Source organism: Bufo gargarizans, chromosome 3, assembly GCF_014858855.1.
Source record: "Bufo gargarizans isolate SCDJY-AF-19 chromosome 3, ASM1485885v1, whole genome shotgun sequence".
Taxonomy (NCBI): Eukaryota; Metazoa; Chordata; class Amphibia; order Anura; family Bufonidae; genus Bufo; species Bufo gargarizans.
The window spans coordinates 75,689,396-75,709,707 of record NC_058082.1 but is presented as its reverse complement, the minus strand read 5'-3'; the positions used below and the strand labels follow the sequence as shown (position 1 = coordinate 75,709,707).

The following is a 20,312-nucleotide window of genomic DNA, read 5'->3' as shown; positions in this document are numbered from 1 at the left end:
TGCCTGGGTGCCGGGGACTAAATATATGACAATGGACTGTTCCAGTGGTGGGTGACGTGAAGCCTGATTCTCTGCTATGACATGAAGACTGATTCTCTGCTGACATGAAGCCTGAATCTCTGTTATGGGACCTCTCTCCTCTGCCTGTGTGCCGGGGCCTAAATATATGACAATGGACTGTTACAGTGGTGGGTGACAGGAAGCCTGATTCTCTGCTATGACATGAAGACTGATTCTCTGCTGACATGAAGCCTGAATCTCTGTTATGGGACCTCTCTCCTCTGCCTGGGTGCCAGGGCCTAAATATATGACAATGGACTGTTCCAGTGGTGGGTGACGTGAAGCCTGATTCTCTGCTATGATATGAAGACTAATTCTCTGCTGACGTGAAGCCTGAATCTCTGTTATGGGACCTCTCTCCTCTGCCTGGGTGTCGGGGCCTAAATATATGACAATGGACTGTTCCAGTGGTGGGTGACGTGAAGCCTGATTCTCTGCTATGACATGAAGACTGATTCTCTGCTGACATGAAGCCTGAATCTCTGTTATGGGACCTCTCTCCTCTGCCTGGGTGTCAGGGCCTAAATTTATGACAATGGACTGTTCCAGTGTTTGGGTGACGTAAAGCCTGATTCTCTGCTATGACATGAAGACTGATTCTCTGCTGACATGAAGCCTGAATCTCTGTTATGGGACCTCTCTCCTCTGCCTGGGTGCCGGGGACTAAATATATGACAATGGACTGTTCCAGTGGTGGGTGACGTGAAGCCTGATTCTCTGCTATGACATGAAGACTGATTCTCTGCTGACATGAAGCCTGAATCTCTGTTATGGGACCTCTCTCCTCTGCCTGGGTGCCGGGGCCTAAATATATGACAATGGACTGTTCCAGTGTTGGGTGACGTGAAGCATGATTCTCTGCTATGACATGAAGACTGATTCTCTGCTGACATGAAGCCTGAATCTCTGTTATGAGACCTCTCTCCTCTGCCTGGGTGCCAGGGCCTAAATATCTGACAATGGACTGTTCCAGTGTTGGGTGACGTGAAGCCAGATTCTCTGCTATGACATGAAGACTGATTCTCTGCTGACATGAAGCCTGAATCTCTGTTATGGGACCTCTCTCCTCTGCCTGGGTGCCGGGGCCTAAATATATGACAATGGACTGTTCCAGTGTTGGGTGACGTAAAGCCTGATTCTCTGCTATGACATGAAGACTGATTCTCTGCTGACATGAAGCCTGATTCTCTGCTATGGGACCTCTCTCCAATTGATATTGGTTAATTTTTATTTATTTTATTTTTATTTATTTATTTCCCTATATTTATTTATTTATTTCCCTGTTTGCAGGGGATTTAACTACATTTTGCTGCCTTTTGCAGCCCTCTAGCCCTTTCCTGCGCTGTTTTACAGCCTTTTTAGTGCCGAAAAGTTTGGGTCCCCATTGACTTCAATGGGGTTCGGGTTCGGGACGAAGTTCAGGTCGGGTTCGGATCCCGAACCCTAACATTTCCGGGAAGTTCGGTGGAACTTTTCGAACCCGAACATCCAGGTGTTCGCTCAACTCTACTTAGAACATTTCACAAAATGCTCCAACTTTGTTCCAGCCAGTCCTGTTTACAAGTCAATTATGTTCACAAGTGAATGAATAACTGTACGATCTCTAGCTAAATTTGTAATAAAAAAAATCAACCATTTGTTGCAGGATTATTTATTTTGGTGGTAAACAAATACAGAAGTAGCAAAGCTGAGTGTGTTGTGTAATAATATTCTGATTATAATAACATTTCTTTATATAGCTCCACATAGTCGTCAACACTTTATAATCAGAGGAAACATGTACAGACAAAATTAGAGATTACAGCATAAAAAAAACGAAGAAATATTCAATCAAAAAGAGTGAGGGCCCTACTGACGAGAGCTTACAATCTATATGGAAATAGGGATGACATAAAAGATGAAAGTGCTTGTTTTGTCTAATGGTCCAGCCATCTTTTAGAAAAACAGGATGTGCACATAAATGTGCATGAGACGGTCACGAGTCAGTATCTGTGTATGTAAGGTCATTGGGGCGAATAGAGTGTGGGGGATAGTGTTAGATGAAGGGAGGAAAAAGGTGATAGGGGTGAACGGAGAAGATTTAGATTAGGGAATGTGATAGTTCTTTCTAAAAAAATGTTTTAGGGCACGCTTAACCCTTTAAGAACTTAATACGTACCGGTACGCCATGTTTGCCGAGTCCTTAAAGGGAACCTGTCACTAGGATTTTGTGTATAGAGCTGAGGACATGGGTTGCTAGATGGCCGATAGCACATCCGCAATATCCAGTCCCCATAGCTCTGTGTGCTTTTATTGTGTATAAAAAAACGATTTGATACATATGCAAATTAACCTGAGATGAGTCAGAGCTTGAAAATATGACTCTTCTCTGGTAACACAAGTAAGATATGACTCTTTTATGTTAATTTGCATAAAAGGCGGGAAGTACAAAAATGCAGAATACTTATTGAATTCATCTGCAAATCAAATTAAAAGTGTAATTTATATGTTTAGGGTAACACAATGAACATTTAGAAACGCTCAGTGAGGGTAGCATAGTAGAGGTGACAGGGTCCCTTTAAGGACCCAGGGCATACCGGTACGTCCTAACTTTAAAATTACATTGCGGCGCGGCATGGGTTAATCAGAACAGGATGTCCGCTGAAATCATTCAGCGAGCATCCTGTCACAACGCCGGGGGTCATGTGATCGCCGCAAACCGCAGGTCAATTCAGACCTGCGGTTTGCGGTTTTACCTTATCCGGGGGGCGGCGGTGCCATCGTGTCCCCATGCGCTGCCTTCCGGTGATGAGCCTGTGAGATCCAGCCCCCTGGATTTCACAGGCCGGAAGCTGTATGAGTAATACACACTGTATTACTCATACAGCAAATGCATTCCAATACAGAAGTATTGGAATGCATTGTAAAGGGGATCAGACCCCCAAAAGTTGAAGTCCCAAAGTGGGACAAAAAAAAAAGTAAAAAAAAAGCTGTTATTGTGTAAAACTTACATAAATATAAAAAAGTATACATATTAGGTATCGCCGCGTCCGTATCGACCGGCTCTATAAAAATATCACATGCCCTAACCCCTGAGATGAACACCGTAAAAAAAAAAAGTGCTAAATAAACAATTTTTTATCACCTTACATCACAAAAAGTGTAATAGCAAGCGATTAAAAAGTCACACACACCCCAAAATAGTGCCAATAAAACCGTCATCTCACTCTGCAAAAATCATATCCTACCCAAGGTAATCGCCAAAAAACTGAAAAAATTATGGCTCTCAGACTATGGAAACACTAAAAAATGATAACAAAAAATAAAAACGGTGCCAAAACAGCTATTTCTTGTTATCTTGCCTCACAAAAAGTGTAATATAGAGCAAAAATCATATGTACCCTAAACTAGTACCAACAATACTGCCACCCCATCCCGTAGTTTCTAAAATGGGGTCACTTTTTGGAGTTTATACTCTAGGGGCACATCAGGGGGGCTTCAAATGGGACATGGTGTAAAAAAAAACAGTCCAGCAAAACCTGCCTTCCAAAAACCATATGGCGTTTCTTTCCTTCTGCGCCCTGCCGTGTGCCCGTACAGCAGTTTACAACCACATATGGGGTGTTTCTGTAAACAACAGAATCGGAACCATAAATATTGAGTTTGGTTTGGCTGTTAACCCTTGCTTTGTAACTGGAAAAAAAATATTAAAATGGAAAATCTGCCAAAAAAGTGAAATTTTGAAATTGTATCTCTATTTTCCATAAATTCTTGTGGAACACCTAAAGGGTGAACAAAGTTTGCAAAATCAGTTTTGAATACCTTGAGGGGTGTAGTTTATAGAATGGGGTCATTTTTGGGTGGTTTCTATTATGTAAGCCTCACAAAGTAACTTCGGACCTGAACTGGTCCCTAAAAATTGGGTTTTTGAAAATTTCTGAAACATTTCAAGATTTCCTTCTAAACTTCTAAGCCTTGTAACATCCCCAAAAAATAAAATATCATTCCCAAAATGATCCAAACATGAAGTAGATATATGGGGAATGTAAAGTAATAACTATTTTTGGAGGTATTACTATGTATTATAGAAGTAGAGAAATTGAAACTTGGAAATTTGCAATTGTTTACAAATTTTTGCTAAATTTGGTATTTTTTTTATAAATAAAAATGATTTTTTTTTTACTTCATTTTACCAGTGTCATGAAGTACAATATGTGACGAAAAAACATTCTCAGAATGGCCTGGATAAGTCAAAGCGTTTTAAAGTTATTGGCACTTAAAGTGACACTGGTCAGATTTGCAAAAAATGGCCAAGTCATTAAGGTGAAATAGGGCTGAGTCCTTAAGGGGTTAAAGGGGTTGTCCAGGATTTTTTTCTCAAAATTTCCCCCCTAGCCAACTGTACCTGCCCTGCTCCCTACTCTTCCATGTTGGCTTCCTGGCTGTGTTCAGTGGACTTCAGTGGAAGTTTTCTGTGTCAACTTTCACACAGATCAATTGCACTTCTACAACCAATAATTAGCCTCAGCAGTGACATGTCCCCAAGCATCATGTCACTGCTGGGTCATATGCTGCTTGGGAACATGGCACCACTGAGGCCAATCATTGGCTGTAGTGAAGCATGTGACCCTGTCCATGTGGAAGTTGACAGATACGGACGCAAGTCCAGTAAAGACAGCCCGAGAGCCAGAATGGAGCAACAGAATGCATGGGAGGATGGATTTTCCACAGGCACATTTGGCTGGGGATCAAATTTAATTAAAATAAACTGGAAAACCCCTTTAAACTGATGAAGTTTTGGAAGTCATAACTAGGAGTGAATTAAATTAGAAGTCGTATCTGCCCTTTATATATTTTTCTTAGTTTATGATCCATTTCTGATTTAGGTTTCAAAAACTGCATCAGGAAAACTGATTATGTGGCTATTGGAAATTAACTGAATTGCTCGGGGTAGCATATTCTAGAGAATTGTTGCAGCTCAAGAAAAGCCTTGGACACAGGATAGTGTGGATTGTGGCAGTTAAAAATGCAAGGTATAACTGTGGCTGAACCTACTGAGGTGTCTTAAAAAAAAGATTTACAAGAAACTGCACCATTTACAGAAGTCAATGGGCTGCATCTAGTTTTGAAGCTCATTCCCGTTCATGTAAATGGCAGTGACTTACTATGACAATAGCTCTATTGTTGTTCTACATCTGTATGTGTTCATGGAGAATGCACCTGTAAGTTGTAGGCAAACAATGTATGCACCTGTAAACTGACGGTGATCTGGTAACTTTTAGGAAAGTGATCTTACGTCGGGACAGTATTACACATGGAAGAGCTGCGGTAACGGCACATGGATTACCGCCAATTGTCATGAGACACCTGTACTTGCAACTTGGCAAATTCAGGTACAGCATGCCAATTAGTGATAATTCATGGCTTGACAAAAACAAGTAATAACACCTACAGCGAGCCCCTGAGGAGCTGGTGAAGAGGATAAGAGTGGTAGTGTCACGGCCTATAGGTGTACGCTGTGACACTGCTGCCACGCTTGCGGTTGCCCGCGGCAACGTGTTGCTGTGAGAGCATACGGTGGCAGTGTCTCGACCTTCTGGGTGATTGCCGTGACATGGTTGCCACGCATGCTGTAGCTGGTGGTTACGTGGTTTGGTATGCTTGTGTGTGCACTTCCCCTTTAAGTGACTTCCTTCCCCTGTCTGGTGATGTAAGGGTAAACTACCTTGCTAGGTGTGGTCACTTAGGCTTCTTATACCTGTGGCTTTAGGTCAGGAGTCTGTTGTACTCCAGCCTTGGTGTGTGCTGGAGTTAAGCTCCTTGTCTGGTTATTCCATCTGTCCAGTGAGGGCCACTCTTGTGGTCATCAATGTCATTCCGGTGTCTCCTTCCCTTCCTGTCCCTATTTGTATGGAGTGGGTTATGTTAAGGGTGTTTGTATGTCTAGTTTGGTGTTACATGTCTGGTGGTGTTTGGTGTCATGTTTACTAGACATTCCCTTGTCTCATGTTGTTGCAGCTATGGTGTCTTGGGTTCCTGTGTGGTTTGTGGTGTGTGCTGTGTCCTTTAATGTTGGTGTGGACAGCAGCACTAGTGCACGGGTTCCAGTCAGTCTGTCTGTGGCAGGTAAGTGTGTTATTGGTTTCGCTTACCTGCCATCTCCTTTTGCTGTATGTGTTCCCCTTTCCTTGCTTCTAGGCCTTTAGAGACTCCTGTTCCTCCGTGTTGTGGATGAACAGGTCGTCTCTCCCCTGCTCCTAAATGAGGGATTTCCAGGGCGACTTAGGATATTAGGTATCCAGGGTATGAGCCGTCCCACCATCAGGGTCCGCTCATAAGGTTAGGAGTAAGGGAGAGGATTAGGGATGCAATAGGAGGTGACTTTCTCCCTGATCCCGGCATCCTGGCCTAGTTGCTACCATTATCCTTCTTACACCCCACGGTGGGGGTTTCCCCCACTCCCCGCCTTGACAGTTAGTGGGCCTGATGAGATGTTGTGTTACAGTGTACTCCTTCAGGCCATTGCTACCTGGGGATCAGCAAAGTGCAAAGGTAGTTTGAAGAAGCAGGCCAGAAGTAAAAGTATAACAGTCTTACTTTACTTTCAAAACATAACGTGTGGCACAACCGGCAGTAGTAGATACAAAGTGTAATTTCTGTCACCAGGTAATGGAGTATGGTTACTGGGTAGGTCGCAATTGAATGGCACTTTCAGGCACTTGTGTATATAGCTGTCCATGGTATGATACTGGCCTGTTTGACTGGCCTTCAGGAGGTCTAGGTGATGGGTGTCTGAGCTGTAGTCCCTTACTTGCAGCATGGTTTGTAAAGTTGTGATTTTGCTGTCTAGGCACAGTGAAGTCTTTTTGGAAGCAATGATCTTGAGTCTGATACTGTTCTTGGAGTGCAGGTCTCATAGAAAAACTGGACATGATTCCTTGGAGTAGGAGCTCTCACTTGTGTTTCCTATCTCCTCTCTATCTAGATTCACACTGCTGGCAGAAAGTAAAACCATTCCACTTCTAACAAGAGGGGAGGTACAGGGTGATTAGCACTGTTCCTGCTAACCATTGCCAACCATACCTCCCATGCTGGTGCACATGGCAGAGACATAAAACATAATACATAACATAATTGTAGATAGCCCAAAGGTATGGGGTACTGCACACCTTATAAATGTTTGCATTAATAATCTATCAATTTATAGTTTGAACTGCAGTAATTTTACCATGAAATCGTGCCTGACCAAGCACTCAAGGGTCATAGCATCCCGTAAACATCAATTTGGGTATCCTTTACTCAGATGTAATTATTATAGCCAACATTTTTCTTTTTTATCTACATTAGATCATGTAGAATCCTTATGTAAGATCTAAAGTCAATTTTTAAATGCAGAAAACGTCTAAGAAAATAGCATTTTTAAAAATGTGCCCCATTGTCATTGTGGCTAGTTGACATACTATAATATGAAAAAGTTGCTCAGGCATTCCATTGAGTCTATTGAAAATTGCTGCAACCATCTAGTGGCAAGATCCTCTGTGGTGTTGTCTCTCATCTTTCACCAATAAGGATCCTTTCAGACTAGGTTTTTTTTTTTTTTTTACATTTTGAAAACTTTTTTTTTTAAATACAATGTTTTGTTTTGCCATCTGGGATATGTTAGATCTATATAAATCCCCAACAAATCTTTTTTTCTAGGAGACAACAATGGATGGCCAAATATGTTCGATGAAGTGCATTCGAAGGCAAATGACGTGATAGATCTCCAGGAATGCTGTAAGTAACTAAAGATGGAACCGTCATAATCTTCTTTTACTATTAAAATAAATATTATACCATTTAGATTGAAAAAACAGCATAAGAAAAATCCCAGAATTGCCATTATTTAAGCAATCCGTCAAATAGTTTTTTGTCATTGGCATGAAATCTGTCATGACAAATAACTTATGCAGATTTCAAGCTGCACTACAACCTTTCTCTGTACAAAATGTCCCTGCTTTCTGTAAAAGATCCAGATTGGTTCAGATAGAATTATTTAAATCTTTACGCCATTTTCCAAGAATTCACTTTAACCAGCAATTCAATTCTGAAAATTATTAAAGGAACACTAATGCATTACACACTTAGAATGGATAGTAAAATGCAGTACAAAATTATAAATATATCAACATCTGAATTCCAGTCTAAGGAACATGTTAGCGTTACCCTGTTCTGACCTCAAAATGCCCCCAAAAAAGCTCATTTAAAGGAGTTGTCAGTGCGTAAATATCTTGACTGTGAGTAGTTTAATATAAAATAACATACGTGTATACTGTACTCCCTCGTTGAAGTTTTCACTAGTCCACGAAAGTCTCTGTTTACTTATGGGTTGTGTTCCTGTGGCATCTAAGCATGTGTCCACTGTAGTCTTCTGGTTATGACCACTGAGAACATGGATTAGCCCCATGAGCCTTGTTGGAGTGTGGGCCCATTTTCACTGGTTACTGCCTCCAAAAATTGACAATAAGTTCAACGTTATCCTGCAGCTGCCAATATTTCTATAAAATGTCTCCTGTTGTTCTAAAACCACAGAAAACCTATATAACATCCTGTAATATTATACTTTATCACAAAGTTGAGTTTGAATGGTATTTAATTATGTTAAATGTAGAGATTGTTCTTGTTATAGGAGGAAAGAAAATAGTGTTAAGGGATTTTTTGTTTCATGTTAATTGAAATCTTTTATCAGAAAATTACCTTTTGTTCAAACCAGGTTTTCATGTTAAATGATCACAACTTTGTACAAATCAATAGTACTTGGAAAACATAAAACTTTGTAATATATATCAGCAGATAAAAATGCTTTTTTCTCCAATAATCAGGCTTTTTCCTCTCCCCTCCTAAATTGATATGCATTCTGAATTCAATGCTGAATCCGTCTGGAGAGACTGAGAGAATAGTCAGCTTGCTAAGGGTATGTTAACATGGCGGCTTCCAGCACAGACTACCATTTTAATTAATATGCAGTTAATGTTAGGCATTTTGAGAGAGATTTCGAAATGTGCAGGGAAAAATACACCATGTGACAATATCCTACTGGATCAGATTATAGCTGCCCATAGAGGTCTATACAGAGGGGAAGGAGGAGGAGTGAGCTTCAGAGTGAGATCGAGAGACACAGACATGCTTCAGCAGCTAAAAGCAAGTGTCTTACTGTCTCACAGCTACTAGATTCACATCTACTGTTCTTAACATATAATATCCTCCATGATCTTCTACTTCTCTATATATGAAAGACAGTGACAGGGGAAGCAGAGACTCCTCTACTTTGTACAGTATGTGCAGTCTATTGGAGACGTGATAACAGCTAGTCTAGACCCAATAGTTCATAGCAAGCTGACAATTAAAAGTGGATCCTCAAGAACCCCTAATGCCATTCCTGCCTCAAAGAAGCTTAATGAAAGGACAGGTAAAGCATTCAATACTTCTTGTCCAGTTATATAATTTTGCTCAGATATGTTTACCACTTTGCAAACCATTTTGAGCAGGCTGAAATCAGTTTGCCTTCTCTATGGTAAAAGTGACAGACCTTGTTGCTGTATTTTGGAGGACCTCTAAACAGGGCTCAAGGAACCATGGTTGGGAAACACTATCAGAGAGGTTAATAACTTGTTTTCTAACATTTTGTCTCATGAACAGGTGCCTGCTATAAGGCAGGTCTCTAGAACTACTGTTTCATAAGCTTATGCAAGATGGCTACCCATATAATCATGTAAAGAAATAAAAACAAAACATAATGAGGAAATAAAACAGATTAAAATGTCTAATTCATTATTACAAGAAAAATAAGGTGATATATTATACTTTAATAAAGTTAAATACTATTACACGTGTATAATAAAGTGTGCAACTATCTAATGTACTGCGTATTTAAAGATTAGGGTCACCTTTGATTTGAAAAATAAGATCTACATATGCCAGCATGCATACATTAGCATGTGTCTAAACTCTCTAAAGTGAGAAGGAAGTCCATTTTAAAATGTAGTCACTGGCCCACATGAGCAGAGTGGCATTCCCAACTAATCATGATGCTTGGGGCTATATCTTACCCCAGTGGCATATTGGAAAGAGCATGGCAAGTATTGTATATCGAGAACCACCAAGCTTTACATAAGGCAACATACAAGATATACAATATAACTGCTATACATTAGTTAGAATGCTAACACTATTAAATTCATAGTATAAGAGATATTTTAGAAGGGACAGTAACTGGTCCTTGGCTCTGGATCTACAATGAAAAGTATAATAGGAGCAATAGTATTCACACAGGCATATTATAGTATGGGAGAATAGGACTGAAACAGTTCCAGCAATGTTTAGCTGATCGCCTTCACACCCTACATACTGATGGGAACCATTGTTTCATGTCCATTTACATCCATGCCACCTGGCTGCTCATCTGCAGAATAATTGAAAGGAATGCACAGACTAGGCCAGTGGGGAAACCCTTTAGTGTAAGCATATAGCATATGAGATTAGTAATGTGAGCAACTATAATTTTATTTTGTAGAAATACATATACGGTTTGGAGGACTTATGTCAAGTTCTGCTTGAATAACATATGTCTGTGGTGCACTGGAGCCACCAGTATCTATTATTCTGAGGACCCACACTTCATCGATGCAACTCCATATCCACTTTTAATTAAAAAATAATCTTTTTTGTTATATTTTATTTGTGAAAAAAACCATTAAAGGGGTTTTCCAAGGGAAGTAAATATGTTGGAAAATGGGCCAGAAAGGGTTAAAAAAATAAAATAAAAAGAAGCATAATCACCTCACTGAGCACCTGTCACGATCAGTGGGGGGGGGGGGGGGGGGGGGACTCCATAATGAACACAGGAGGGAAGAGGAACAGTAACTGGGCCTTGAAACCCTAATCCGGGCCCTAACTACCTATCAATATGAATAGACCTTGAAGGTAGGAATATTCATAAGCTGTATACCTAGGCCCTTATATCCCTATAAGGCTCTGGAATGAGGTTAGGACCAGAGACAACCCATTCCTCCCCAGATGGATGAATGGAAGTCTTTGTCTCAGGCCCAGATACAAACAACAGGCAATATAACAAACACAATACAATAAGAAAAGACAAGACTTAGCTGAAAGTAGAAAACTGCCAACTCCAGAAGCACCACAGAGTACAACCAACCAGCTAGTCAGAAGACAGGAAGAAAATCTATAAACCGCACCTCCAAGAGTAAGAAGCGGCTACTTACCAACAAGCAACACCTGAAGCAATGGGTGTGGCATTCACCAAAACACAGACACAATAAGATCCACAGTGAACTTGTCAATTTAACCCACGAGTTGCCAGTCTCTCCGATCTCCTGGTACCTGCCACGGGAAAGTCCGTGACAGCACCCACCGCTGTTCTCTTCTTTCTGGTCCTAGCTCAACACACATCTAATGTGACCAGACCCGCCCATCGAGCTTCATTGACTAAAGCCATTTGCAAAGACTGTGTTCATTGCATGAAACACGCTCCATATGGGATCGGGAATTCCCGTTGTGAACTCTGCTCCTTTGATCAGACTGTACAGCCTTATAATGATTTATAATATTGTGTGTCTCTGGCCATCCTCAACTGTAATGATTTGTACTGACAGCATTATGTCAGTACAAATCATTACGGTTTAGGTTGGGCAGAGACACACAACATCAAAAATCTTTACAATGGCATGCGGTAGAGATGAGCGAAGTTTAGAAAAATTTGATTCAGCAGCTTCACCGGGGTTCCTCAAGAAATTTAAATAGCTATAAATCCGGTATACAGATAGGGTACATTCACACGGAGTAGCCATGCTGCGGTGCAGAACCGTGCAGCCATTTAGCCCGCAGCTGCCTTTCATTTAATAATGAAGACCGCACTGTATAGTCAGTCTTCATTGTTAATTGCCGTGTGCACCTTTAAACAGGGGCTGTTGCTGGTATGAGATTTGGCTGGTTAGGTGGGGGCACAATATGCTGGCATACCAACTTCTCCAACCCCAGTGCTCTCCTGGCCCACAGATGGGAGCCCTTCTTTTCCAGCTTCTTTTCTTCCTTTTTCACATCTAATATCGATGAGAATATGTCATCAGGAACATCCAGCTCCTCCTCTCTCTGCATCTTGTGGACTTTTCTTTGAAGTTAAGTCAACAAAAGATGAGGATGGTCATCATTAAGACCTGGCCCCCCTAATGGGTGCAAACTGGATGGTATTAGCTGGCACACTGGGCACTGGAATAATAAATGCTTCCAACTTATTTGTATTGAATTCTTCTATTAATCCTTTTTAGCAACACTGTCCCTAGCGCACGAGTGCTTGTCACGTCTCTCCCTATGCTCAGCTCACAGGACAATGGTGGAGACCTCGAGGGATGAGAGTTCTATAGGGCTGTGACATAACAGCGGATAGCTATCTGCAGATTGGCTGGCTGCACAGCATTATGGGTGATCTTACGTTCCAGGGCTTGTCTCCTCGACACTTAGTTTTGCTTTGTAACACGTGCAGCCACTAGAAAAGTGAATCTTTTTTTTTATGTCATATTTTATAGAGCATATTACCATAAGATTTAGTGAGTGGGGGCCCAGATATACATTGTGCTCTGAATCTCAGGAGCATCACCAGACTATGTTTCTGCTCTGACCCTCACATATTGTGGGAGAACTGTCATGGCGGTACTCCATGTCCACCAACATCCCACAATCCAGGGCAGGCATGGGTAACACATTATACTCTCCTGGCTTCTGTCTGGCTGTCAGAATCCTGTGTACCATGCTGCATGGCTATGGCGTGCATGGGTTAATTCCCCTTTCTGACCCTGTGTTCAATTGCTTGAATAATGAGCTAATCGGTTCTCCTATATAAGCTGGACTGTTTATTCCATGCCTTGCCTGAGCAATTAGTCTCTGTAGATCTTTTTAGGTCTCTCTGACTTGATAGAGCTTGTAAATTAGCTACTGAATAATCTGTTTGTCTGCCTATGTATCGACCTCTGTCTGATTCCTGGATCCTGACCATCTGGCATCTGACCTGTGCCTATTCACTGTACTTCATGTGTCTCCTGCCCTGACCTTTGGACTGTTTCACGGATTCACACGAAACTCTGCCCACCCTTAGCAGCCCAGCACACCAAGACTCTTCTGGGAGGTAGAGGCCTGGTGACTCTCCTGCAGAGAAGGTCAGATAAAGAATGAAAACCAGGGGACTACCAGCATAATGCCCTCAGAACTGGTCCAAAGTCAAACCAGTTGGTTGGCACAGTGGGACCACACTCACTGCCTGAAACAAAATGTACTGTATATGTTTTGTCTCTATAGTCAGGATTGGTAAAAAATAGATTTATAAAAAGAACTCTGTGTGATCTTTAGTATCTTGATTCAGAGATAAAACAAGAAACCTTTTGGCTCTAGCTCATTATTGCATGTCATCACTTTGCTAATGCCACCTACTGGTGTCTATATGGAATGAACCATAAAATCTTTTCATAACTACCAGAAAATGCTATAGTGCCAGAGTAAAGTAGAGGATTCTGTTTGAATGCAATTACTTATAAAGTGAGTAAGCAGTGAGTAGCATTTTGAACATTAGAAGAAATTTTGTGTCTGTTACTGTTAGGATATGGCAACATGATCAGGTTTCTTGGTGCAATTTTGGAAACCGAAATTAGGAGTGAATCATAAAGTATAAGAGTGAAAGTATAAAGATCATATACAACTTTGTCTCTTTTTTTAATTCATTCCTATTTTTGCCATCCAAAACTGCATTAGGAAATATGATCTTGTGGCCATACCCTCATGGGAACCCTATAGCTGTCACTTTTATGGAGGAACTGCACCTGATTTTGCTCACATTCTTCCTATACTTACACAAATATGGCCATGCACACAAATCTGTGTTTATGGGTGGCCATATACAGTGCATTAGAGCCCGTGTGACCGCTGGCAATGATGATGCTGGACAACAGAAGTCACCCTGGTCACAATACTTCATATCATTGCATTTGAGATGATATGACTTGTGACCACATCAGATGCATGTAAAGCAATAAAATTGGTTTCCATTTTTTAATGCCATAACAAAACAAAAAAAGCTCCATCTGTGGTTTTCAATAAGAGTTCAAATAAATCTAATTACTGAGCTATCGAAATCTAATCAACAAACTCAACTTTTATAAATGACTCTAAGCCGCTATCCAGTAGCAGCCTAGTACATATATACACTGCATGCTGCAAGGTGCACGTTCCAGTTGTTCTCTTCATTCATTCACATTCTCTGTTGCATGCTATCACTTCAAGAATGTTTGTGATATATTGAAGATTTCGACTTACAAATATAAGCTGTTCATCCACCATTTGTAGTACAGCGAATGAAGAGCATCCAGGGAAATCACTGTCTGCTGTACAGAGTAGTTTTATATCCTTATGTGGAGGCTCCGCCATCAGTTTGCTTCTTGTTAGCAATTATTCTTGTACCAGAAAACACTGTAGTTTATAAAAAGTTACACAAACTTTCAGGCAGAGTTTCAGTGATCCACAAATAACGCTAACTTAAAGCTCCTAAGGGTACGGCCACATGGTCAGGGTTCCTGATGCAGTTTTGGAATCCAACGTTAGAAGTGGGTCATAAAAGGAGAGAAAAGCATAAAGGATAGATACGTCTCGTCTTTTTTTTTAACCCCTTTACTACCAGCAGCATACACGTGCAGCGGGTGTCATCATTTTGAAACAGCAGACGGCTAATGACCGTGACTGGCAATAATCCAGATCGCAGTCATTAAAGCCTTTAGATGATGTTATGAAGTGAGATTACTGCATGTAAAGGGTGAAAAATCCAGGTTTCTTAGGCTACATGTACACGAACGTTGTTTGTTTCCGTGTCCGCTCCGTTTTTTTGCAAATAGGATGCGGACACATTCATTTCAATGTCCGCATCAGTATGTCTGTTCCGTTGCCCCGTAAAAAAATATTGTGCATGTCCTATTTTTTTCTAGTTTGCGGACAAGGATAGGCATTATTACAAATACGAGCTTCAAAATCATTAAAAAAGTTAAAAAAAACTGATTCAGTTTTGGGAGACAACGTAGAATTAAAAAAAAAATACAAAAATAACAAAAAATATAAACATCATGGGTAACACCGCAACCAAAAATTCCCGTACTATTAAAATACAGTGAATGGTGCAATGAAAAACAAGATCAAAAGGCCAATTTGCCATTTTTTTTTATCACTTCTCTTGCCCATAAATTTTTCATAAACTGTGATCAGGATGTGAAATGCGATCCAAAAAATCATACACACAGTCATACCAAAATGGTTTAAATAAAAACTACAGATTGCCCTGCAAAAAATGGTCCCCCACATAACTCAATATATATAACTAAAAAAAAAAGTTATGGGAGTCAGAATATGGTGAGGTAAAAAAAAACTATATTTTTTTCTCAAAGTTATTTTTTTTTTTAACACTATTTAGACATAAAAACCTATACATATGTGGTGTCGTTGTAATTGTACTGACCCAGAGAATGAAGGGCACAGGTCAGTTTTGCCACAAATGGAACGTCATGGGAACAAAACCAGTAAAACGGTGGAGGAATTGCTTTTTTCTTCCACTTCCCACTACATTATATGCCATATTAAATGGTGGCACTAGGAAGTACAACTTGTCCCGCAAAAAATAAGCCCTCACACAGCTATATAACCGGCAAAATAAAAAAGTTATGGCTCAAGAAAGATAGGTAAGAACAATGAAAACGCAAAAATGAAAAACCTCTGGTATCCTAAGGGTTAATTCATTTCTGATTTTGGCTTCCAAAACTGCAGCTGGAAACCTGATCGTGTGGCAGAAAGAAAAAAAAGCCCATTAACCACCTCAGCTCCCCTAGCTTAAACACCCTTAATGACCAGACCACTTTTTACAATTCTGCACTACACTACTTTCACGGTTTATTGCTCGGTCATTTTTACTTTTTTTGTTATTAATCGAAATTTACCGAAATTTTAGCAAAAAAATGACATTTTTCACTTTCAGTTGAAATTTTTTTAGAAAAAAAATACATTTCTATATAAGTTTTTCTCTAAATTTATTGTTCTACATGTTTGGGTAAAAAAAAAGGGTTTGGGTAAAAGTTATAGCGTTTACAAACTATGGTACAAAAATGTGAATTTCCGTATTTTGAAGCAGCTCTGACTTTCTGAGCACCTGTTATTTTTCCTGAGGTTCTACAATGCCCAGACAGTAAAAACACCCCACAAATGACCCCATTTCGGAAAGTAGACACCCTAAGGTATTTACTGATGGGCATAGTGAGTTCATAGAACTTTTTATTTTTTTGTCACAAGTTAGCGGAAAATGATGATTTTTTTTATTTTTATTTTTCCTTACAAAGTCTCATATTCCACTAACTTGTGACAAAAAATAAAAACTTCCATGAACTCACTATGCCCATCACCTTGGGGTGTCTTCTTTCCAAAATGGGGTCACTTGTGAGGAAGTTATACTGCCCTGGCATTTTAGGAGCCCTAAAGCGCGAGAAGAAGTCTGGAATCCAAATGTGTAAAAAATGCCCTGTATGCCCGCCTAGGCTGCAAAAAAGTGTCACACATGTGATATCGCCGTACTCAGGAGAAGTAGGGAAATGTGTTTTGGGGTGTATTTTTACATATACCCATGCTGGGTGAGAGAAATATCTCTCTAAAAGTCAACTTTTCCCATTTTTTTATACAAAGTTGTCATTATAGAGAGATATTTCTCTCACCCAGCATGGGTATATGTAAAAAGACACCCCAAAATTGCCCAACTTCTCCTGAGTACGGCAATACCACATGTGTGACACTTTTTTGCAGCCTAGGTGCGCAAAGGGGCCCAAATTCCAATGAGTATCTTTTAGGAGGGCATTTGGATTCCAGACTTCTTCTCACGCTTTAGGGCCCCTAAAATGCCAGGGCAGTATAAATACCCCAGATGTGACCCCATTTTGGAAAGAAGACACCCCAAAGTATTCCATGAGGGGCATGGCGAGTTCATAGAAGTTATTTTTTTGAGCACAAGTTAGCGAAATATCTGGAATATAAATGTCTAAAAAATGTTACGCATTTGGATTCCGTGAGGGGTATGGTGAGTTCATGTGAGATTTTATTTTTTTGTCACAAGTTAGTGGAATATGAGACTTTGTAAGAAAAAAATAAAAATCAATTTCCGCTAACTTGTGCCAAAAAAATGTCTGAATGGAGCCTTACAGGGGGGTGATCAATGACAGGGGGGTGATCAGGGAGTCTATATGGGGTGATCACCACCCTGTCATTGATCACCCCCCTGTAAGGCTCCATTCAGAGGTCCGTATGTGTTTTGCGGATCCATGGATCGGATCCTTAAAACACATACGGACGTCTGACTGGAGCCTTACAGGGGGGTGATCAATGACAGGGGGTTGATCACCCCATATAGACTCCCTGATCACTCCCCTGTCATTGATCACCCCCCTGTAAGGCTCCATTCAGACCTCCGTATGTGTTTTGCGGATCCGATCCATGGATCCGTGGATCCGCAAAACACATACGGACCTCTGAATGGAGCCAGCCTTACAGGGGGGTGATCAATGACAGGGGGGTGATCAGGGAGTCTATATGGGCTATATGTCATTGATCACCCCCTTGTAAGGCTCCATTCAGACGTCCGTATGTGTTTTGCAGATCTGCGGATCCATGGATCGGATCCTTAAAACACATACGGACGTCTGAATGGAGCCTTACAGGGGGGTGATCAATGACAGGGGGGTGATCAGGGAGTCTAATATGTTGTGATCAGGGGTTAATAAGGGGTTAATAAGTGACAGGGGGGGTGTAGTGTAGTTTGGTGCTTGGTGCTACTTATTACAGAGCTGCCTGTGTCCTCTGGTGGTCGATCCAAGCAAAAGGGACCACCAGAGGACCAGGTAGCAGGTATATTAGATGCTGTTATCAAAACAGCGTCTAATATACCTTTTAGGGGTTAAAAAAATCGCATCTACCGCCTGCCAGTGAACGATCGCTGCTGGCAGGCCCTAGTCCCTAGCTTTTGCTGGCTTTCTGGAACTGGTAGCAGGACTTCTTTTTGAATCAAGCTGGAATTCTAGCATGACACCCCTTTGAATAGCATCTAGTATCCAAGGGGAGGCTCCTATATCTCTCTATTGTGAAACAACATTTTTTCACCTTGCTCCCACCTGGCCTCTGGCGTCATTGAGTGGTTTTTGACAAGTTATTAGGATTAAAGAGGAATCCCTTGTTTCTTCCTCTTGACGATTGCCACCTGTCTGAGTACTCTCTCTTCTTCTGATCGAGTTTAGGCTTCCTTTAACTACGAAAGGAGCGACTCTAATGAAAATGTTTTGAGTCAGTGGGAGACCCTTTTTTCTTATCGGAGGCCTGTTCTAAAATATCATCCAATACTGACCCAAAAAGCCTATCCCCTTCACAAGGGATGGAACATAACAGTTTTTTTGAACCAGCATCTCCCGACCAAGAGCGGAGCCATAATGCCCTGCGGGTAGCATTAGAAATAGCAGCTGATCTTGCTGACAACCTGACTAAATCCGCCGAGGTGTCGGCCAGAAAATTTGAGGCCTGTTTAAGCATGGGCAGTGATGCCAAAATTTTGTCTCTTGGGGTTCCTGCTGCAAGATGATCTTCTAGCTGATCTGAGCCATGCTGATAGCTGTATTAACTTCCCAAGCATTTTTTTGGGTAAATTCTCACACTTCTTATCCATCGGATCATGAAGTAATCCCATGTCCTCAAACGGGAGAAAGGATTTTTTGGATATCCGTGCCACTGGAGCATCAATCTTTGGAGTTTTATCCCCCGAAAACGGATAATTCCTTTTGAAAGTGTTTGTAATCGGACTTCTCTTTTCGGGATTCTTCAACTCCCTTGAGATTAGGGCTTTGACATTATTATGGATTGGGAAGACACTCTCTTTCTCCCAGACCTTGAAACATCTGATCCTGGATGAAGCAGCTTTCTTTAGACTCCTCTAGGTGCATAGTAGCTCCCTGGCTATCGTCAGATGAATCAGAGTCTATGTGAGAAGCAATCTCCCCTTCATCCAAATCCAACCCAAATAACTGGGACTCCTGGGATTTTTGAGACGTAGAAGACTGCAGCGAAGAGGGAGGCAAGCTAGACTCTACTGCAGCATTAACTTCTTCATGAATCATACTCTGCATGGAGTCTAAGGGCTCTTTCACACCTGCGTTATTGTCTTCCGGCATAGAGTTCAGTCGTCGGGGCTCTATGCCGGAAGAATCCTGATCAGGATTATCCCAATACATTCTGAATGGAGTGAAATCCGTTCAGGATGCATCAGGATGTCTTCAGTTCCGGAACGGAATGTTTTTTGGCCGGAGAAAATACCGCAGCATGCTGCGCTTTTTGCTCCGGCCCAAAAAACTGAAGACTTGCCACAAGGCCGGATCCGGAATGAATGCCCATTGAAAGGCATTGATCCGGATCCGGCCTTAAGCTAAACGTTGTTTCGGCGCATTGCCGGATACGACGTTTAGCTTTTTTACAATGGTTACCATGGCTGCCGGGACGCTAAAGTCCTGGCAGCCATGGTAAAGTATAGCGGGGAGCGGGGGAGCAGCATACTTACCATCCGTGCGGCTCCCGGGGCGCTCCAGAGTGACGTCAGGGCGCCCCAGGCGCATGGATGACGTGATCGCATGGCACGTCATCCATGCGCATGGGGCGCTCTGACGTCATTCTGGAGCGCCCCGGGAGCCGCACGGATGGTAAGTATACCGCTCCCCCGCTCTCCGCTACTACTATGGCAACCAGGACTTTAATAGCGTCCTGGCTGCCATAGTAACACTGAAAGCATTTTGAAGACAGATCCGTCTTTAAATGCTTTCAGTACACTTGCGTTTTTCCGGATCCGGCGTGTAATTCCGGCAAGTGGAGTACACGCCGGATCCGGACAACGCAAGTGTGAAAGAGCCCTAAGAAGGAAAAAGATTCTTCACGAATGTGGTGAGCACAGTGACGTCAGCGCCGGACCTTTTGCAGGTCCTTCAAGAAGAACAAAGAAGAGGATTGCGGCTGCGCGATTAAGTGGAGGAGGTGAGTAATGTTTTTATTATTTTTTTAACCCTCAATTGACATTATACTTAGCATTCTGTATTAAAGAATGCTATTATTTTCCGTTATAACCATGTTATAATGGAAAATAATAAAGTAAATGGGGTCCCGGTTCATACATCCCTCGT

At 41.5% G+C, this 20,312-nt stretch overlaps 1 protein-coding gene across 1 annotated transcript in view; it reads left to right on the top strand.

The window, feature by feature from the left end:
• RXFP2 (relaxin family peptide receptor 2) overlaps nt 1–20,312 on the top strand; it is a 331,515-nt gene that overhangs the window by 101,975 nt on the left and 209,228 nt on the right. Inside the window, exon 4 of the mRNA XM_044285462.1 lies at nt 7,738–7,815. Within this exon, the coding sequence (XP_044141397.1) occupies nt 7,738–7,815 (78 nt within the window). The remainder of the gene's footprint in view (nt 1–7,737; nt 7,816–20,312) is intronic.